The sequence below is a fragment of the Apostichopus japonicus genome, chromosome 2, assembly GCF_037975245.1.
Source record: "Apostichopus japonicus isolate 1M-3 chromosome 2, ASM3797524v1, whole genome shotgun sequence".
Lineage (NCBI taxonomy): Eukaryota > Metazoa > Echinodermata > Holothuroidea > Aspidochirotida > Stichopodidae > Apostichopus > Apostichopus japonicus.
In genome coordinates this window covers 31,369,788-31,388,331 of record NC_092562.1, presented here as the reverse complement: position 1 = coordinate 31,388,331, position 18,544 = coordinate 31,369,788, and the positions used below count along the sequence as shown (strand labels likewise).

The 18,544-nt window shown below is 39.2% G+C and overlaps 1 protein-coding gene across 1 annotated transcript; it reads left to right on the top strand.

Annotated features, from left to right (window-relative positions):
* The first annotated feature begins 3,634 nt into the window (after positions 1-3,634).
* Positions 3,635-17,499, top strand: LOC139956313 (pancreatic triacylglycerol lipase-like). Its single transcript, XM_071955193.1, has 9 exons — positions 3,635-3,794; positions 5,906-6,324; positions 7,519-7,639; positions 8,405-8,521; positions 9,385-9,507; positions 12,801-13,073; positions 13,536-13,653; positions 16,890-17,087; positions 17,301-17,499. The coding sequence occupies exons 1-9, from the start codon at positions 3,752-3,754 to the stop codon at positions 17,389-17,391; spliced, it is 1,503 nt and encodes a 500-aa protein (XP_071811294.1). The 5' UTR covers positions 3,635-3,751; the 3' UTR covers positions 17,392-17,499.
* The last annotated feature ends 1,045 nt before the right edge of the window (positions 17,500-18,544 follow it).

The following is an 18,544-nucleotide window of genomic DNA, read 5'->3' as shown; positions in this document are numbered from 1 at the left end:
GTACAAATACTTCCGTATATTTATTTTCTATTTGAGATTGTCGTTGGTGGTGTATAACCTAACTAGTGGATCTATACATATATGCAAGTAACTGAGAGTATACATTCAGAACTGAATCAATATTCACAACCGTACTTTAATAATTGGATAAAATTTCAATGCCTTCCAAATCAAGTTTACATCTAAATCAGTATTGAAATTAACCACAGAGTAGTTACCGCCGATGTTATCAAGATTATCCAGAGATAAGGTTCCCTCTAAACAGTTCTTGTACTTCATGTGTTATGATACTCCTTCCTGCTTCACCGAGCTCCGCCACCGCCCCCCCCCCCCCCCCCCCGCCCGCGAATATTTTTTTCCCAAACTGAACTGACACTGAAATTATTTCCTCGATTCTGATTGGCTCTCAGCGAGCACGTGATATAATTTTGTATTCAACATTGAGCCCTCCATACTCTATCGACATCAGTATGATCAACACGAACAAATTCAAGATATTCACAGTAGCAACTTTCCAGAACTTTTGGTAGGTATATATGAACGAAAGTATATAGTGTTCTTAACACAATGAAGCAACTATTTCCAACTACTGCGCCCAATATAGGCATGCAGTCCTCGATCGTTTGTTTACTCGCTTGACTCCGCTCTGCACAACACATGTAATATAGCCTGTTGCACCAGGAGCAACTCCCTGGTTGTACTGTGTATAGTATATTATACAAATAATGAATGGTTATGAGTGCAATAGTGCAAATATTTCATGAGCTGAAAGATGGAATGCTCCATTCAACGAGGCGCAGCCGAGTTGAACAGATTGTTTTGAACAGACAGGTTTCTCTGCTCTAAAAGGCATTTGACGATATGTCTGTGTCTTTTTACATGTTAACTAGTTGTATAAAGCCTTATAACCTATACGTACGGAAACCTATTGGCTCGCTTAGAGCCAATCAGAATCGAGGAAATAATTTCAGTGTCAGTTCAGTTTGGGAAAAAAATATTCGCCCCCCGCCCGCCCGCGAATATTTTTTTCCCAAACTGAACTGACGCTGAAATTATTTCCTAAGCGAGCCAATAGGTTTCCGTACGTATAGGTTATAAGGCTTTATACAACTAGTTAACAAGTCAAAGGACACAGACATATCGACAAATGCCTTTTTTGAGTACACTCACTGGCTGCATGGCACACACTCGCTCGCCGTCTTCATGGCCACTGTTTATTCGACTAGGCCTATCATGATTCATTGACTGAATACATTTTGAATTTATGATTATAAAACTAAAAGTATCGCAACTCCGAATGTACACAAACACCTCATACATATGTACATCGGCTACATGTATACAATTACAAATGCACTGTGTTTTGTTGTGTTGTATACTATACACAGTACAATAGGCTACATTACATGTGTTGTGTAGAGCGGGGTCAAGCGAGTAAACAAACGATCGATGACTGCCTATAATGGATGCAGTAGATGGGAATAGTTTCTTCATTGTGTTAAGAACACTATATACTTTCGTTCATATATGCCTACCACAAGTTCTGGAAAGTTGCTACTGTGAATATCTTGAATTTGTCCGTGTTGATCATACTGATATCGACAGAGTATGGAGGGATCCATGTTGAATACTGTATATCACGCGCTCGCTGAGAGCCAATCAGAATCGAGGAAATAATTTCAGTGTCAGTTCAGTTTGGGAAAAAAATATTCCCCGCCCGCCCGCCCTTTTCTTTTCGTGTTGCTTTGAGGTCTTAATTTTCCCTTCACTACATTATGTAAACCAGAATGCATTATTCTTCGTCCCTTATGATTGCTCTTCCCTCTACTTGACCGGTGCCTTGCCCCTTATTCATCTCGTCAGGCCTGAGTCCAGTAAATTATATCAATAAATTATTTTTTTTTAAACTTAAAATTTCCCTTACCAATCTTCGGAAGCTTTGAAACAAATATCACGTACATAATGTTATGGATACACACTAGCTGGCCATGACGACATATCCCTTAGTTATTGACTTAGTAATACAATGAAGCTTCTTACAGTCTCTGTTTAAACAAACAGGTGAACGAAATTAATGGAAGAAAGAAAGATATAAAGCATCTCTTTAGTTATCTAGCTGAGGACTTTATCGATGCTCGCTAACGGTACCTTCTGTCTTCTGGGCATGCGTAATAAAGTCACGTACACATGGCAGTTAAAATAGCCCTACTTTTTAAAGCTGTTTATTTTCGTCTAACGTATACAAATAAGAGTTCCACTACATGTGTCCGTTCCCACGGGAACTTCAACTAAGATTGTCAGCATTTACATTGATATTTTTAGTCAAAGGTAAGGAAAAGGTAACTAAAAGGCAACTGATAGGCGTGTACCGGTCTGTGTTAAACACCAGATTATGTTACATGTGTTTAACATAAGATAATATCTCTAGTTTGACTTTGAGAAGTATACCATGTCGAAAGTGTTTCAAAGTGTAATGAACTGTGGCTGTTTATTGGTGAAGCCATAATGTAACTGTTACAGTGTACGCCCTGCAACCGTTAGGTTCTCTGTCCAAAAGACCATTATTTCAAAAAAATCTTCCCTAGATTTGTATTTCTGGTTTGGAATTAGATTCCGTTTTTCCAAGGTTTCCATGGCAACTTCATTCACCCTACTATACGCAATGCAGTGATGTTAAATGGTAGTATCGTCTTCGCTCCCTCATTATTTGAAAAAGTGGTCAGATGCTGACTGGCATGGAACATTTACAGTTAGGACACTATTTAGTGTGTTGTCAGATGTATTACGCCATCGTTCATTAGCTAGCTAATGCAGATCCAGGCTCATCGTTAATCCCCAGGTGAGGGAAAGGAATTAACTTATAAACACCTTACATGTCTCTACTGTTACATTGCGATATGTACAACATTTTACTGACTCGTTACTCCCAATGCATACATATATTTTCTCTTCTTGACAACATTCTCCAGTTAGTTTCTTTGCCTGGTTATTATATGATCTTCTTATAGGGACCATATCGGTTTTCACCATTTCTACATCCTCGTTATACGCCACTCAGCGCCGAGTTCGGGCTAAGTCTTCCTCTCTCTTCCTCTCTCCCTTCCCCTCATAGCATCTGAACTTCACATATAATCTCAACAATTATCACACACTACGTTGATAAGTTTGTTTGTCTTACTGAAATATCGTACAACTGCAGTTTAAATACTGTAGTATCACCTTGACTGGCGGGGACGTACTATGTTTGACGTTTAAGAACACCATCTTTCGCAGTATTATCAAAGTAATGGAGGGGAGGAATTAAGAGAATTCTGTGATGGGGGATCCATATAGGAGTTGGGAGGGGTGGTGGGTGATGGGGAATGAAAGTGGGGGGGGGGAATGTGGGTCAAACAAAGCCCTGGTATATCCAAACCTTGTCAAACTATATATATGAATGATCCATAAAACAAAACGCGATACAATGTAAAACGACTTTCAGATGCTGTCACAGGTTATCTTAAGCAACTGTTCTATACACCCAGTTTTCCGAGAGTCATTTTAGACAAATTCATTTGTTGAAAGCTGGCCAAGTTGTTGTCGACGGTACAGCAGGTGACGTCATCACACATACGTCGGTTATTCTACGTCACTGATTAATTATGAAAGATGTAATTATTAATAGGGTTAACAGTCTGATCGAGTTGTTGATAGACTATTAAAGATAGAACCAACAGGTGGTTATTTCACTTTGGAAGAAACAGGAACCAAGATGAGAAGTCTTATAGTACTCAGCAGTATTCTGTTAGCAGTTTGTAAGTATAATATTAATTACATTTAATACACTGCCTTCTAATGGAATCAATAATAATATCTTGGTTTTGATAAGTTCCATAATTACGCTATAATTAATGTAAAATTTATGGCCAAACCAAAACAACTACTTGACAACTCTCAACTTAAAACATCTGCTTGCATTTCATAATTAAATCAAACCTAACAGAATATTATTTAAAAGAAAATGGCAATAAAATTAAAGTCAACGAAATATCCTTAAAAATTATTTCACCACAAGAACGTTAGAAATAATTGATTCCTTGTTTTACGTACGTCGATATATTTCGTATACAATTTTTACATATACATTTAGCCTTTGAAGAAGATCCTGCTAGGATCGAAACGTCAGGCCAACTTACTTTAACTAACTTACACATTCTCTTACACAGGCTCTATAGTGGATAAGCAGTTTGCTAACAATTTTATTTTATTTTTACTATCATTTTTATATATGTCAAAAGCGAGTGAGTATATGCAACAACATCCAAAATGGCTTCTTCTTTTGCAAACGAATTGAAGACAAATAACTCTAGATATTTATTTATTTTATATTCTACTATGCGATACTACAGTGCAGTTCGAAGCTTCATTAGAGTCATTTTAGTTATTACTGAAGGAAAAAAAGTATGGAAAATGTTAGGATTATTAATGCAAAGAGTTGCTTTGTCATGCTATTCACTGATCATTTATGCCTTATGATATGGTTATTTCTTTTTAAAATTTAAGCCAAAAATATGACACGCTCCTACATTCGTTTCTCGCTTGTCTGTTATGTTGACGATATGTCTGTCTCTATGTACCCCAGCCCCCTGACCACCCCTCCCCCACACTTCCGCGGCAGAAAATACAAAATATATAATGCATGAGAAAGGCATATGGTCAGAAAATTCTCGACTGATCATCTTACCTGGTCTATAATTTTGCGTCATCCGCCTTTCCGCAAGGTTTAGTTTAGGCTAAACGTTATTATCGATACTACAAGGCTCATTACGCACGCCGTAGGTAATTATTCAGTACTTAAAATAAAACCGGTCTAACTATATTAACATAGGCCTATCAAGCGTGGCATTTAGAGCGTGGTGGCCAATTGGCTAAGGCGTCGGACTCGTGATCCAAGGATTGCTGGTTCGATTCCTGCCTAGTTCATTACGTTGTGTCCTTGGGCAAGATGCTTTATCTCACTTGCCTCTCTCCACCCAGGGGTTAAATGGGTACCTGTGAGGTAACTTGTCATTGGGCGCAGTATATAACTGCTGCCGACTGGAGGGATTGTCTCTGGGACAGGTTATCATTGACCAGGGGTAATATAATGTCTTTGCGCCTTGAACGCCTTGTTAACTTAAGGCGGATTTGTGCGCTGTATAAATCCACATTATTATTATTATTATTATTATTATCATTCAATCGGATTCTATAGTTACCGCCCCCACATACTGCTGTCCCATCGCCCAACACAAAACTTGGATTCGCCAGTGGTATCTTGTTGTAGATGTGTAAACTACTTAAGCTGTTCCTCTCTTTCCCAGATTCAATATGTTTGGTATCATTGCTGTATATGACAGCCATAAATCCCCTATCGCGTAAACAATCTCTCTGTTAGCTATGTGAACCCGTTGGATCATGCAGACGGTATACAGTCTCTCTCATTTTAATTTGACTTAATTCAACGCTGTACGTTAGACTTTCAGAACAATTCGAAAGTTCTCAATAAAATACATACATGTGAAGAACTTAGAAAGTTGAGTAATGTTCCTTTCTATATGCAACTATGTGGACACATGATAATTGGGTGAATATGTCAAATTTAAGAAACCGTTATTCTTGTAATTCTCTTTGCCTTAAATAGGCGTATCTGTTCCCTAATCATGAGATTATGTCCCAGTGCATTAACGTCATACCTAATAGCAATGCATTATTGAATTCTTTGCTCGATCAGAGGTGTTTATAGATGGCGTTATTCATAATTCTCCATAACTTAAGCTGGATCCAGTTCATCTTTCTAATCTCTCTCATTACTCACTTGACTGTTCCTTAATTTGACTCTATTTCTGTAATCAGCGACGTCATTTTGTCTCATCATTTTAATCAGATGCTGACACCGTCTGCTACGACGAGATTGGATGCTTTTCAAACGAGCCTCCATTCCGTGACCTGCCCGATCGTCCAATCAGCTACCTTCCTCAGAGTCGTGCCGATGTAGGAACCACCTTTCTCTTGAACACGCCCTCTAATCCATCTGCATATGACTCACTGTCTACCTACGACACGTCCACTATTTCTGCCTCTAACCTGAACCCATCCCTCCCTACCAAGGTGATTGTTCACGGATATACAGAGAATGGCTATGTCGACTGGATGAGATTGATGATGGAGGCCTTCCTACAACAGGGTAGCTACAATGTCATCAGAGTCAACTGGTCCAAGGGAGCTGTGGGCCTCTATGGGGTCTCCACATCTAACACCAGAATCGTGGGAGCTGAAATCTCTCTCCTCATGGACAAAATCAGGGTAAGAGCGTCAACTGACAAACAGTTTATAGACACAGAGAACGGATGATAGATCCCATCAAAGAACCCAGAGGGTAACATTCTCAGTCTTATTCTTGTAAACTTCTAATGATCGCTATCAAAGACCGAACCACCACCACCACAATCTACTATACCTCCCACACCCCCACCTCCCCGCTATCACCATGCAACTACAACTTATATATCTAAATATTATCTTAAACCTGACGTAAAAAGTTAGGACATTATGCTCTGTAAACACTGGTTATATGTGAAATGTTTATCGGTTGAGTGGTATAACTTGTTGCTGTCTAAGTGATTTTTTCGTTAAAGCTTCGATGAACTCTTTTGTCGGTAATTTCACCAAACCTATAGAGTATTCCTCAAACTATTGTTATTAATCAACCTAAGATACCTTTCTATAGATGTGTCTACCAAATAGAAATATTCTCCGGCGGCGAGTGATTAATAATTCGATTCGAACCTTAGCACCAACATTTCATCGCCCGGACATTGTTTTCCGTTATAATAAACCGTGCACAAAATTTTCAGCAAAGTAAGCTGGAAACTTTACCACATCTCGATTTTCGATTCAACATTTTGTACGGAACCTTACTTTAAGACTATAGTCAAGTTGTACTGATCTCCATTGCTCTGGGGTTTCAGTACCAAGAGGAGCTGTGGGTCTCTATGGGGTCTCTCTATGCGGGGTCTCGCTATGGGGTCTCCACCTCTCTCTCTCTCTCTCTCTCTCTATATATATATATATATATATATATATATTCATTTAGATATCTCCAATATCTAAATGGAAGAGCTGAATTAATATCGATGTTTTCGTTCACACCATATTGCTATTACCTGTGTGGACTTTTATACTCCAGTGACCTTTGACATTGTGTCACCATAATATCATTACCTGAGTTCATGAGATGACATCACCGATGACACATATGCGCATGCGCTATTCTATTTTTCGGTGGGTTAATTAAGCTAATTTCATATTGATTATGTAAGGTAGAGCATGGAGGTCTGTTTTACCTCCATGGGTAGAGTTGCTGACAATGACCTGATGACCTAGAAACGTCACATATACTGTAACTCAAAGCATTGATGCTTGAACAAGCAGTGCTTCATTTGAAAGAAAATGAAAATGATTGCATTGATAACGGAAGTGAATCCTTAAATCTTCCAGGGAGTATACCCAGGAACCTCGGTGGCTGACCCACAGACGTGGCATATCATTGGCCACAGTCTCGGTGCCCACGTATCTGGATATGCTGGAGAGAGGCAAAACAACCTTGGCAGAATTACAGGTGGGACTTCAGAAATGGGGGTAAAAAAACTGATAATGTACGGAAATTCAACAATTCAGAAATATACTAGTATATATACTCGCTTAGATCAAAAGTGAAAGGACATCTAAAGCACGCTGGATCCCGATATGCTTCATTAGCATAACAACCGTAACATTTTATATTGCTCTAGTAAAGTCATTAAATTTCCTCTTCGAGCTAGAGAGAACCTTTGGCTGGATGAACGATACAGAGAGAGGCTAAATATCACAGCATCTAGATTGAACAGTGTGCCGGGTATAGGCCACTTATCGAGTGTACATGCGCAAGGCCTTAAAGACCCCGCATGCTCAATCAGTGCAAGAGTGTGGTCCGATTTCCTTTTTCTTGGGCAGGATTTGAAATTTTCCGCGGACCGCATGATACCTGTTTGCGGGCCTGTAAGAACTGTTCTAGTTGATGCAATAAAGGTGATGAAACAGCATTAAAAACGTGTTTCATATAAGTATATTATTGTATGGAGGAATTTCTAGCTCTCATATATACTTCCTGATTCGAGGCGGGACACATATTTCACAGCCTGACGAATAAATTTATCTTAATGGAAAATGTTTTCAAGGTGGCCGTTCACGAGTTGTAAATGCTTCAAAGTATTCGTTCAACTTTTGGTCTTTCCACCTTATCTAGGGTCATAGTTAGCAGCGAGTCATCGTACTCTACATGTTTCCGGTAAAATCAGATATAAATTATATATTTAATGCTTTTATATGTTGTTTTACATTAAAGGTATGGACCCTGCTGGACCTTACTTTGAAGATACAGATCTAGTGGTTCGACTGGATCCCACAGACGCCATGTTTGTTGATGCAATTCACACCGATACTGACCCCATCTACACCATTGGTAAGAATACCAAAAAAAAATCAAAGAAAAAAAATTAACAATTGGTGAATCTCATTTATTTAAGGAATTTTGTTAGATAGTACCAAGCTAAAATGATGTTTTGAATATTATGTGTGACACTTTTAAAAACTTCGATCCATCGATCCAACCCGCCCACTCTTGTAGGCGTGATTGCAACACAGCCATGGATTACTGAAAATGTTAACAAATATCAAATACAGTCGTCGGGTTTTTCGGGGGGCTGATTGGAAAAACTGCATATCGCAGGTGAAGAAATGATGGAATTAATGGGCAGACGGAAGGTTTTGATTGGGAGAAGAAAAAAAAATATTTGTAAAAAAGAAAATCAGATAGGCCTGTTCGATTAGACTAATCCGTTGCATAAATTGATAAGCAAGTTCGGAGCAGGATGTATGGTACATTCCAAGCCATGGATTCATATACGGTTTATACTCTTGAAACAAATGTAATATACAAACAGGCTCAAGGATTGTTATTGCCAAGACATTTGTAAATTACGTTCTTTTCCTGTCAATTGCGTAACAATTTGAAGGCGCTGCTCTAATAACTTGTTTATGGTATACATGTGCCAGTGCTATATTCACGCACGAGTTGTGGCAGGCCAGACGTAAGGGGTTCAGAGAGGGCGCTTCAGCAAGGGAACAATGATCTCCAGGGGCCCGATCTCGTTGTCCACGTCACTGGTCTGGGATATGCACGTTCCTATACTATCGAGATTCCTTTAGGGGATATCAGGTATCATTCACAAAGATATCCTTTCTGCAGCAGGAAATTGTATTGAGAAGTTTATAGGATGTTATTTTACTTCATATAATTCCATGTATGCAATCTCTCCACCGTAGGTCTCGGCATTCTTCAACCTGTTGGTCACGTGGACTTCTACGTCAATGGCGGCCGACAACAGCCCGGATGTGACGCAGGTCTTCTTGAGAGGATAATCTTCGACGATGGAAGTCTCTGGGATGGTAAGAAATATAATAAAATAAAAGTTTCATGGTTCGAATTGTGAATGGAGATATCATGTTTCTGTCGGGCCACAGGAGGCTCTTTCCTATTATCATTATTTTGAAAAGTACCGTTAACAGTGTTATTGCTGTTTCTTCAATAGTTATTTCCGATGGTAGGGCCTACTGGTACACTGTATTTATCTTAATGTTCGCCGCATGTACATTAGTTCAACCTCAGAGTAACTTGAAGTAACCACGTGTGTAGTCGAGGCATTATGTAACGTCACCTGCCGTAACGTTCCAGCACGGTGGTATATTTAGTAGCCTATACTGTGTATGATCTAATCTTAAGCGATTCCTGTATTTATTAGTGACATTCATGAAAACTCCAGAGTCAGCCTGAGAAAGCCTTCGTGCATGACAAGCCAAATGCCCAATAAATCGACAAACAAATCGAAAACAAATCGAAAGAAATCAGTGGCTTATCCATGTTTATCGATTAATAATCCAGGTTTACCGGTCGGCAATCCTGGATTATCGCCGATAAACTAGGATTTTCGGTCGATAATCCAGCTTCATCGGAAAAAATAAACTTGCAAGGCATAGACCTATTTGCAAATAATCTAAGATTTTCACTTGATAACGGAGGTTTATCGAATTAGTTTCGATAAACCTGGTTTATCAACTGAAAGTCAAGATTTATCGGCGACTATCCAAGATTATCGATCTGGATTATCAACCGACAAACCGGGTTTTTTGATTTACTGGACATTTGGCTTGCCATATACGTGGAGCCAGCACGATGCTGTTAGATTACCTACAGTACTCATGCATGGACAGAAAGTTAACAGTACTGGTTATCTGAATAAAATCACGAACTTAAAGGATTGGTTCAGGTGTTTGACATGTCTATTTTGTATGAAAGAGCACAAAAAGACAAAAAGAACAGTGAAGAAACTACCATGATAGCATGCTCTGTTAAGGAGATATGACACTTTGAAGATATTAAAATTTCTTTGAAAACGACTGGTGTAGAAAGACTTACTGTGAGGGTGTGATGTCAAGTCCTCACTTCCTTAACATTTGTGAATATATTTCATTAAAATTATTTACATTTTTTGACACATTTGAAAATAATATTCAAAAATTCTTCAGATGTTTAATCTCAAATACTTCCTTTGACAAATATGAGATCTCCTGACATTTGGTATAAAGTCATGAAATCTCACAAAAATATTTAGAGAAAAAAACAAAGACTTTTCAGGAATGTGAGAATGTGACATCACAGCTAGTCAGATTTCAGCAGTTTCTACACAATCTGATAAAACTTTACACTTGAATATCTCTTTAACCGAAAAAGATATTTGAACAGTTTTTTCACCATTGTGTTTCTTTTATTGTCCTCTTTCATATAACATTAGCATGTACGACAACTGAACCAATCCTTTAACTTAAGAGATACAGCAAAACTGCACCATTTATCTCCGAGATTTTCTTGGAATTATCATGCAACTTTGACAAGAAGGATTTTTTTAAATATATTTACGGCGTTCTCTGAAGAAAATTGATGAAAGCAGGCTTAATTTATTGTATTAAGACATTGAGCGATTATTGTTAACAATCTTGATCATTAGTCTGGTTGAGTTGAAAACTAATACACCAACCCCCCCCCCCCCCCTCCCACAGCCTCACCTCTTGTAGACCTTTATGTAGTATTTCCCTAGCAATTACCCTTAAATTAATACATCCCCCCCCCCCCAGCCTCACCTCTTGTAGACTTTTACGTAGTATTTCCCTAGCGGTTACCCTTAAATTTCAGCCAAATAAAGAAACTAAAATGGTCGATAAAGACACCAGCAATGTATCGTTGCTCTTCACTCAAAGGGATCAATTTTGTATCTACTTTGCAATATGAAGTTCTTCCGTATGCTTGCTGTACATTGCGGTGGCACAGCACAGCCTTTCAAAGCAGTATCACAAAAGGGACAACTCACCTTCTTTGGCACCAAAATAGTGTAACCAAAATTAGAGACATTGTTAACGCGATCAACGTGTGTTGTCGATCTACGCCCTCTCTACCCTCCACCACGAGAGATTTTTTTCCCAGCGCGGTAAAGGCCATCGTTTGCATACCTCGCTTCTCATTGGCTTTTGATGCTGAATTGGGAGGTTCTTGCTTCCGCTATGCGTGTGTGTATGTACATGAACATACACGTGCACGCAGTGGATCGTGATTCGCAAACACGAGCTGTATGAACTGGGGACTGTCTTAGACAACTTTGTTTAAAAAATTGTTAAAATGTTTTTTTCTTTGCTTTTGCGCGAACTTGTTTGTGTACATTTACATCCATAAGTTCGTAAAACATTACTGCGACCATGGACTGTGAGTGTACACGTCTCATTGTAGATGACTGTCCGTCTTTGAAGGTAATGATTACTTACTACTTAGTCTTAGGTTGATGATCCAAACCTGAAAAGCCAACAAATCGAATAAGTAAGTTTTGACAAGTGATGGTGGAACTTGCTGTACAGAGTACAGCGATGGCAATGTACGCAGATAAGCACCAGGCGCAAGTTGGTTGCTTCAAAACTGCTTAGAAACATTGGACAGCTTGACCGTTTCTGGTTGACTGTATACTTGAGATGCCTTTAAACTTTAAACTGATGGACTCTTAATTTTGAGCATAGACATGATTTGAATTTCAAAATTATGACCCTTTGAAACGGTTTATTATAACCCTTTGGCACCGTTTTCAGATAATATAATGCGAAAGATATAGGCCTAGCATTTAGTCATGCATGTTAGTGTAGTACCACTGCCACTGTGGATTATAGTTATTGAACACAGAAATTGTCTTACGTTTATATTATTCAGGTGATTCAGTTTTGTATCATCTTTAAACTGTTTAGGTTTGATTTAACTTCTTTAAACTTACAGCAACAGAATTGTGCGATACATAACCACAGACCCTCCACATCCGTGGCATAACACACTGAAAAATAAATTTAGTCTACTCAAACGCGTACCATTGTACATTCTGTTGCTAGACTGTTTTCCTTTTTATTTGAGTGTAGCAAAGTGGCCTTGTGAAATGTGGTATGTGACGAGCGATTCAGTGCATCAGCTGCTAGTTGATATTGTAACGAATCTTATGTATATGGAGCCCAGCCAAAGAGAAGCGAGGTATGCAAATGATGGCCTTTACCGCGCTGGGAAAAAAAAAATCTCGCCTCCCCACCCCCTCACACACTTACTAACAGTTTCGGTAAGAACAGATACTGCATCTTATTTTTCTTGTTTCTCATGCCAGCCGGAGTCCAGTTTGTTGCCTGCAACCATTTGCGATCTTATGAGTACTTCACGGAGTCCATCTTGAGTGCCAATAGTTGCCCCTTTGAGGCCAGATATGCAAGTAGTAGTTACTACACCAGAAATACTTACTACGACTATTACCAGTCGGGTGGTCACTTTGACGGAAACGGCGACTCATACATGGGACTATATGCCGACTTGAACAAACCATCGGGAAGCACTACAGGTGTAACATACGGCAGTACTACCCTGTCGGCCGCACCATATTGTGGTATGTTTATCTAAGGAACTTGGGATTTTCTCTGAGAAACCGTCCTTCCTATTGTTGACGGTGTCTCGGTGCTGGAAGATTGGCGCAGGATTTATGTTGGACAGGGTTTCATTGCCGGATAGACTTCACTTTTGGTTACCATGTAGCAGGGATGGTGAAACCTTACAGGAGGTAGGGGTGGGGCGTTCATCTAGTTTTGTGAAAATCTTATTCTTCACAAGGTAAAAGTGTCCATTTTCGTTATGAATAGTGCCTTTCTTTATGTCAAATATGACTTTTTTTTATCCTTCGAGAAATGAAGCAAAATGTTATTAGAAGATGTCCGCTTTGTTGGGACATTTTAAATATCAATGCAGTTTTGTTCGACAATAAAAAAAAACCATTTTGAGTTTACATGTCTCACTACCCTTCAAATGTAATTTCGCAGAAGTTCTCTACAATGTTTGATCAATCTCCTTGCAGCTTACCAGCATAGAGTACACATTTACTTTGATGATCCAAACTTCTTTACTGATGACGCTGTTGGTGACCTCTACGTGACCTTGATGGGTACAAATGGCCAAACATCTCCAACCATGGTGTAAGTAATTCTATCATTAGCAATGTGTTAAAGGAGGTCGATTTCCTCTCCATTTCTTATAAAGCAACCTATCATTGACAAGTAAAACTGTCCATATCTGTTGTTTTGAGATACAGTGTGAAAATGGCTTTTCACAAATTGATCACTTAAAGAACACAAATGACCTGTACCAAACCCAGTAGGGTTCTACTCATCAAAATGAGGACGCCCTACATTGTGTATAAGGTCTGGGAACCATTTCCTTCAAGACAGCAGAGTTGACAAGTTTTTCCTACTTTGACCTCTCTTGACTTCAATTGACCGTGGCTCTGTTCCCAACAAGATGCACAATGTCTTCCAGAATGCAACTATTTGGCATAATAAACTGATTTCATGATAACACTCCAGAGATAGTCCAATGACGAATGAACTTTAAGCACCACAAATGCCCTATCCTCCACAAAGAACAAGGTTCTTGTGCCGATTCAAGGCAGCTAAAAGTGACTAACAACAGTCTAACATCATTTTCTTGCTGAAGATATCGTGTTTAAAAGGTATTCATACCCCACAACTGATAGTAGTTGACCTGTGAACTCTTATAAATGTTCAGACTTTGTTACATCCTGTGGCAACCTGTCATTGTGTAGTACCTCTGCATGACATTGATGGGTTCAAATGTTTGTCACTGTTACAACTTACAAGTCTACCGTACTTCATGACCTCTGTCAGAGTAGCAGCTCCCTGGTCGGACACACGCCGACTGGATCGACTGTAATAACAGTATATTACGTAACTATCCTAGGCAAGTAACGGAGAAGCTTAAACTCCATTTTGCTATACTGGCCTTTAGATCCTGCTCCACTTGACTTCACATCTTGTGAACTAAACTTCCCTCAAAGGAGAAAGAAACCCAACCATCACTATTGGCCTATGTGATAGACTGATAACTGCATTGAACAACTCCCCCTCCCCCACATCTCAGCTCATCCCAGCCAGGAGACACAAACCCTACCATCACTATTGAACTATGTGATAGAGATAACTGCCATGAACTCCCCCCCCACCCCCACATCTCACCTAACTCAGCCAGGAGACACAAACCCAGCCATCACTATTGAACTATGTGATAGAGATAACTGCCCATGAACTTCCCCACCCCCTAGCCCCACATCTCACCTAACTCAGCCAGGAGACACAAACCCAACCATCACTATTGAACTATGATAGAGATAACTGCCATGAACTTCCCCCCCACCCCCACATCTCACCTAACTCAGCCAGGAGACACAAACCCAGCCATCACTATTGAACTATGTGATAGAGATAACTGCCCATGAACTTCCCCCCTCCCAACATCTCACCTCACCCAGCCAGGAAACACAAACCCAACCATCATTATTGAATTTATGTGATAGAGATAACCAGGCGCGTATCCAGGGGGGGTGTTGGGGGCGCGCGCCCCCCGGGTAAGAAAAAGAGGAGAGAAAAAAGGAGAAGGAAAGAGGAAAAAAAGAGGGGAAAAAAAGAGGAGGAGAGGAAGGAAGGGAAAAGAAAAAGAAGAAAGAGAGAAAAAGGAGAAAAGTAGGGAGTAAAAGAAAAACGTCAAGACACCGGGAAGAGAAAGAGGAACAGTGACATCATTACAGCGCTGATCCCTATTATATACACAGGGTAGCCAGAGACGAATCAAGGATTTCGGAAGGGACGTGTGCCTCACCCTACCCCTTACACCGACAACTCCATTTTTGACGTTTCCATTTTCCCTCTCTCACTCATGATCTATATATATACTATATATGGTGTACCAAAACGCGTGTGTGTGTATGGACGCCTTAAACAATTGTGCTATGAAACCAACTGTGGCTGGTCTCGAACTCGACCGAGTCGTCGGGGAACATGACGCATTTCGGGAAGGGGGAGACCGCCCCCCCCCCCCCTCCAGCATATTTTTTCTTATGATATTGCTAGTTATTTCAAAATAGAAAGTGCATAGATGCAACTTACAAGACCTGGGAAGTGTCATTTTCAGCGATCTGGGAGGCATTTTCGGCCAAAATTTTCTTGTACGCTTCGCGCCAACTTATGGCAGATATCACATCATACCAGTGAGCATGTAAATGGCGTACCAGGATGAACAGCCTCAAAACTGTCCGACTTGCCCGGAAAAAAAAATAACCAAAAAATTTCGCGCGCTCCGCGCGCGTTCAACATGTTAATGTCAATATCATATAACCAAGCATCGGTTATTACATCGCATGCCATCGTATACCGTACGGTCCGTGAAAGTTGCGCAGTATACCGCGGGATGCTAATGTAAACAACGAAATGTCTTATGTAGATTGAGAAAAAGCATGGAGGTCCAATTATGTCAAAACTCTCTTTTACATTTGTAATGGCGAAATAGGGGCTGCAGCCCCCCCCCCACCGCCCCCTCCTACGCCTATGTGTGTAGTGTTCGGTTTCGGAAATATCTGCTATTTTTCATTTCCTTCAACGTAGTTTTATAATAGCCGTTATAAGAGGCTTTAATATTTGTACACCAAAAAATTTAACTGTGGCTGAATTTTCGAAAAATTCTGACCATTCATCGACCCACATGTCATTCAATTTTTTGGGCTTTTCTTTCTTTTTTACAATGTTTATTTTCCTCTATGGAGATGGGTTTGGCTAATGCTGAGTCTAAATAATTGGTGTCAGTGTCAACATAGTTATTATTCTACCTTGAAAATATGTAAATAGAAACAGAAGGAAAAGTAAACTTTTTATCATCCTAGTGGCATTATGACATCACAGATTCCCAAAATGAAAGCTCACAAGACACAACTTTTAAACCACCACATCTCCCACACAGGAAATTTGCTTAGCCGTTTAGGAAATTTCTGCAATATGATCTCTGCCATATAAGGTAAGATGATGGTTAGGCTTGTTCCTCCTTCAACTGATATCATTAACAATGCGAATTGCAGACTCCACTCAAGACTATTTGGTAAAGTGTTCCAATGCCATGTTCAAATCTATGTTCCAACATTCATGTTGTACGTTTGGTTATATGAATATATTATTCAACCACACATGCTTATTCTTTTACATATGTTTGGTTATATTAATATATTATTCAACCACACATGATTATTCCTCTACATACAGTATGTTTGGTTATATTAATATATTATGCAACCACATGTTTGTTCTTCTACATATGTTTGGTTATATTTATATATTACTCAACCACGATTGCTTATTCTTCTACATATCAGAGCTTCTGGAAAATTCAAACCAGGCACAGATTCATCATACGTGTTGCCATGGGGATCTGACCTGGGTACTTTAACCGGTCTTTACTTCTACTGGGAGTTTGATGCCGATTGGTACAAACCCTGGGAATGGTCATTGTTTGATAACCCAGACGTCTATGTGACCCGTATTGAGGTAGATTCCATGGAGACCGGAGACTAGTAAGTAAACCAAGCCACCTATCAATGACGTCATAATAACAACAATATTGAATTGGTCCCATCATAAAGCAGTTTGGTTGGATAACATGATATAAGCAGAGTATAACAACACAATTTTTTTAAATGTTTAACCTTTTGCCACAAAAAGATGGGAAGAGTTTCTGCTTGTTTTATTGCTTCAACCGAATCTTCTTTATTTTTCTTTGCTTACAGCGTTATCTTCTGCGGAATAGCAGAAAAGATTAAATCAAACGAGGATCACAGAGCTTTCTTCCCCGTCGAGACTTGTGATCCACATTGGTGATGACATCATCAACAACTCTAACCTGAATCACAATTATAATGCCAAATAACATTTCCCTGTAAACATAATGAAACCTGATAAATAAATAATTATGAAGCGATTATTACATATCGTCCTCCATCATATTCTTTTGTTTTTTTTGTGACTAATCAACTTTTTCTCATCAGAAACTAGATATCAAAATTTACTAGATGCCTGCAGTAAGCTATGTCACATGATCTCATACCAGTTGTGATTAAATATTCATGAAAGACAGGGCCTATTCAATATTCATGGCAGACCGGGCCCACAAATATTCATGAGAGACTGGGCCCACAAAATGACATCACAACAGACACCACGTACGTGAGAGGGCTCATACTTAACATATAAACGGTTGCAACAAAACATGACTAGATATATAATGGTAGTCATCTCATAACAGATAATTAGCATGTTAATTGATGTGTATAATTATTGTCAAATGTAAAGAAATGGATGTTAACTTTTGATTTCTTCAATCACGACAGTTGCAACTCTCAGTTGCTGGATAAACATTACCAATATGACTTCTTGTTTTTTTTTAGTATGGGTAAGGATTAAGGCTGATAGCAAAGATTTGAGATGGGTCTGTTTTCAGGTAAAGATTACCAGGGCTTCTTTTTAAGGTCTTATTTTGTTGTTGTACTAACATCAAATATGGTTGTACAACAATAAATTGCAGCAACATAACAAAGTATGACTAATTTTGGGCAAGTATCATAGGCCTACCACTATAATTGTTTTCCATCAATATGGAGCGTGATACCATTTAACGGTTATCATTGAACCTATTTGGAGGTATTTAGTTACAATGCAATCTGAATCGGAAATAAACAACTAGTCCTCCATCCCACAACCTCCAAAGCTGATGTTGGCTGTCCTAACAGAACCTTGGTCATCTCGGACGGCCAGATGGCCATTACAAATTTGCCCTGTTGGGTAATAATAAGTCACCCTGTCAAGTCAACATTTTATCTCGATGTACCCTCAGGTTGGTAAGATGCTTGTGGTGTGAGATTTTCTTTCACCAAAAGATGTTCTACAGAATCATAAGTCTTTAAAGGACCAATTAACCATATACAGAACAGACCAACATTAGACTAAACCCATTCTAACCTCATTCACTTTATTC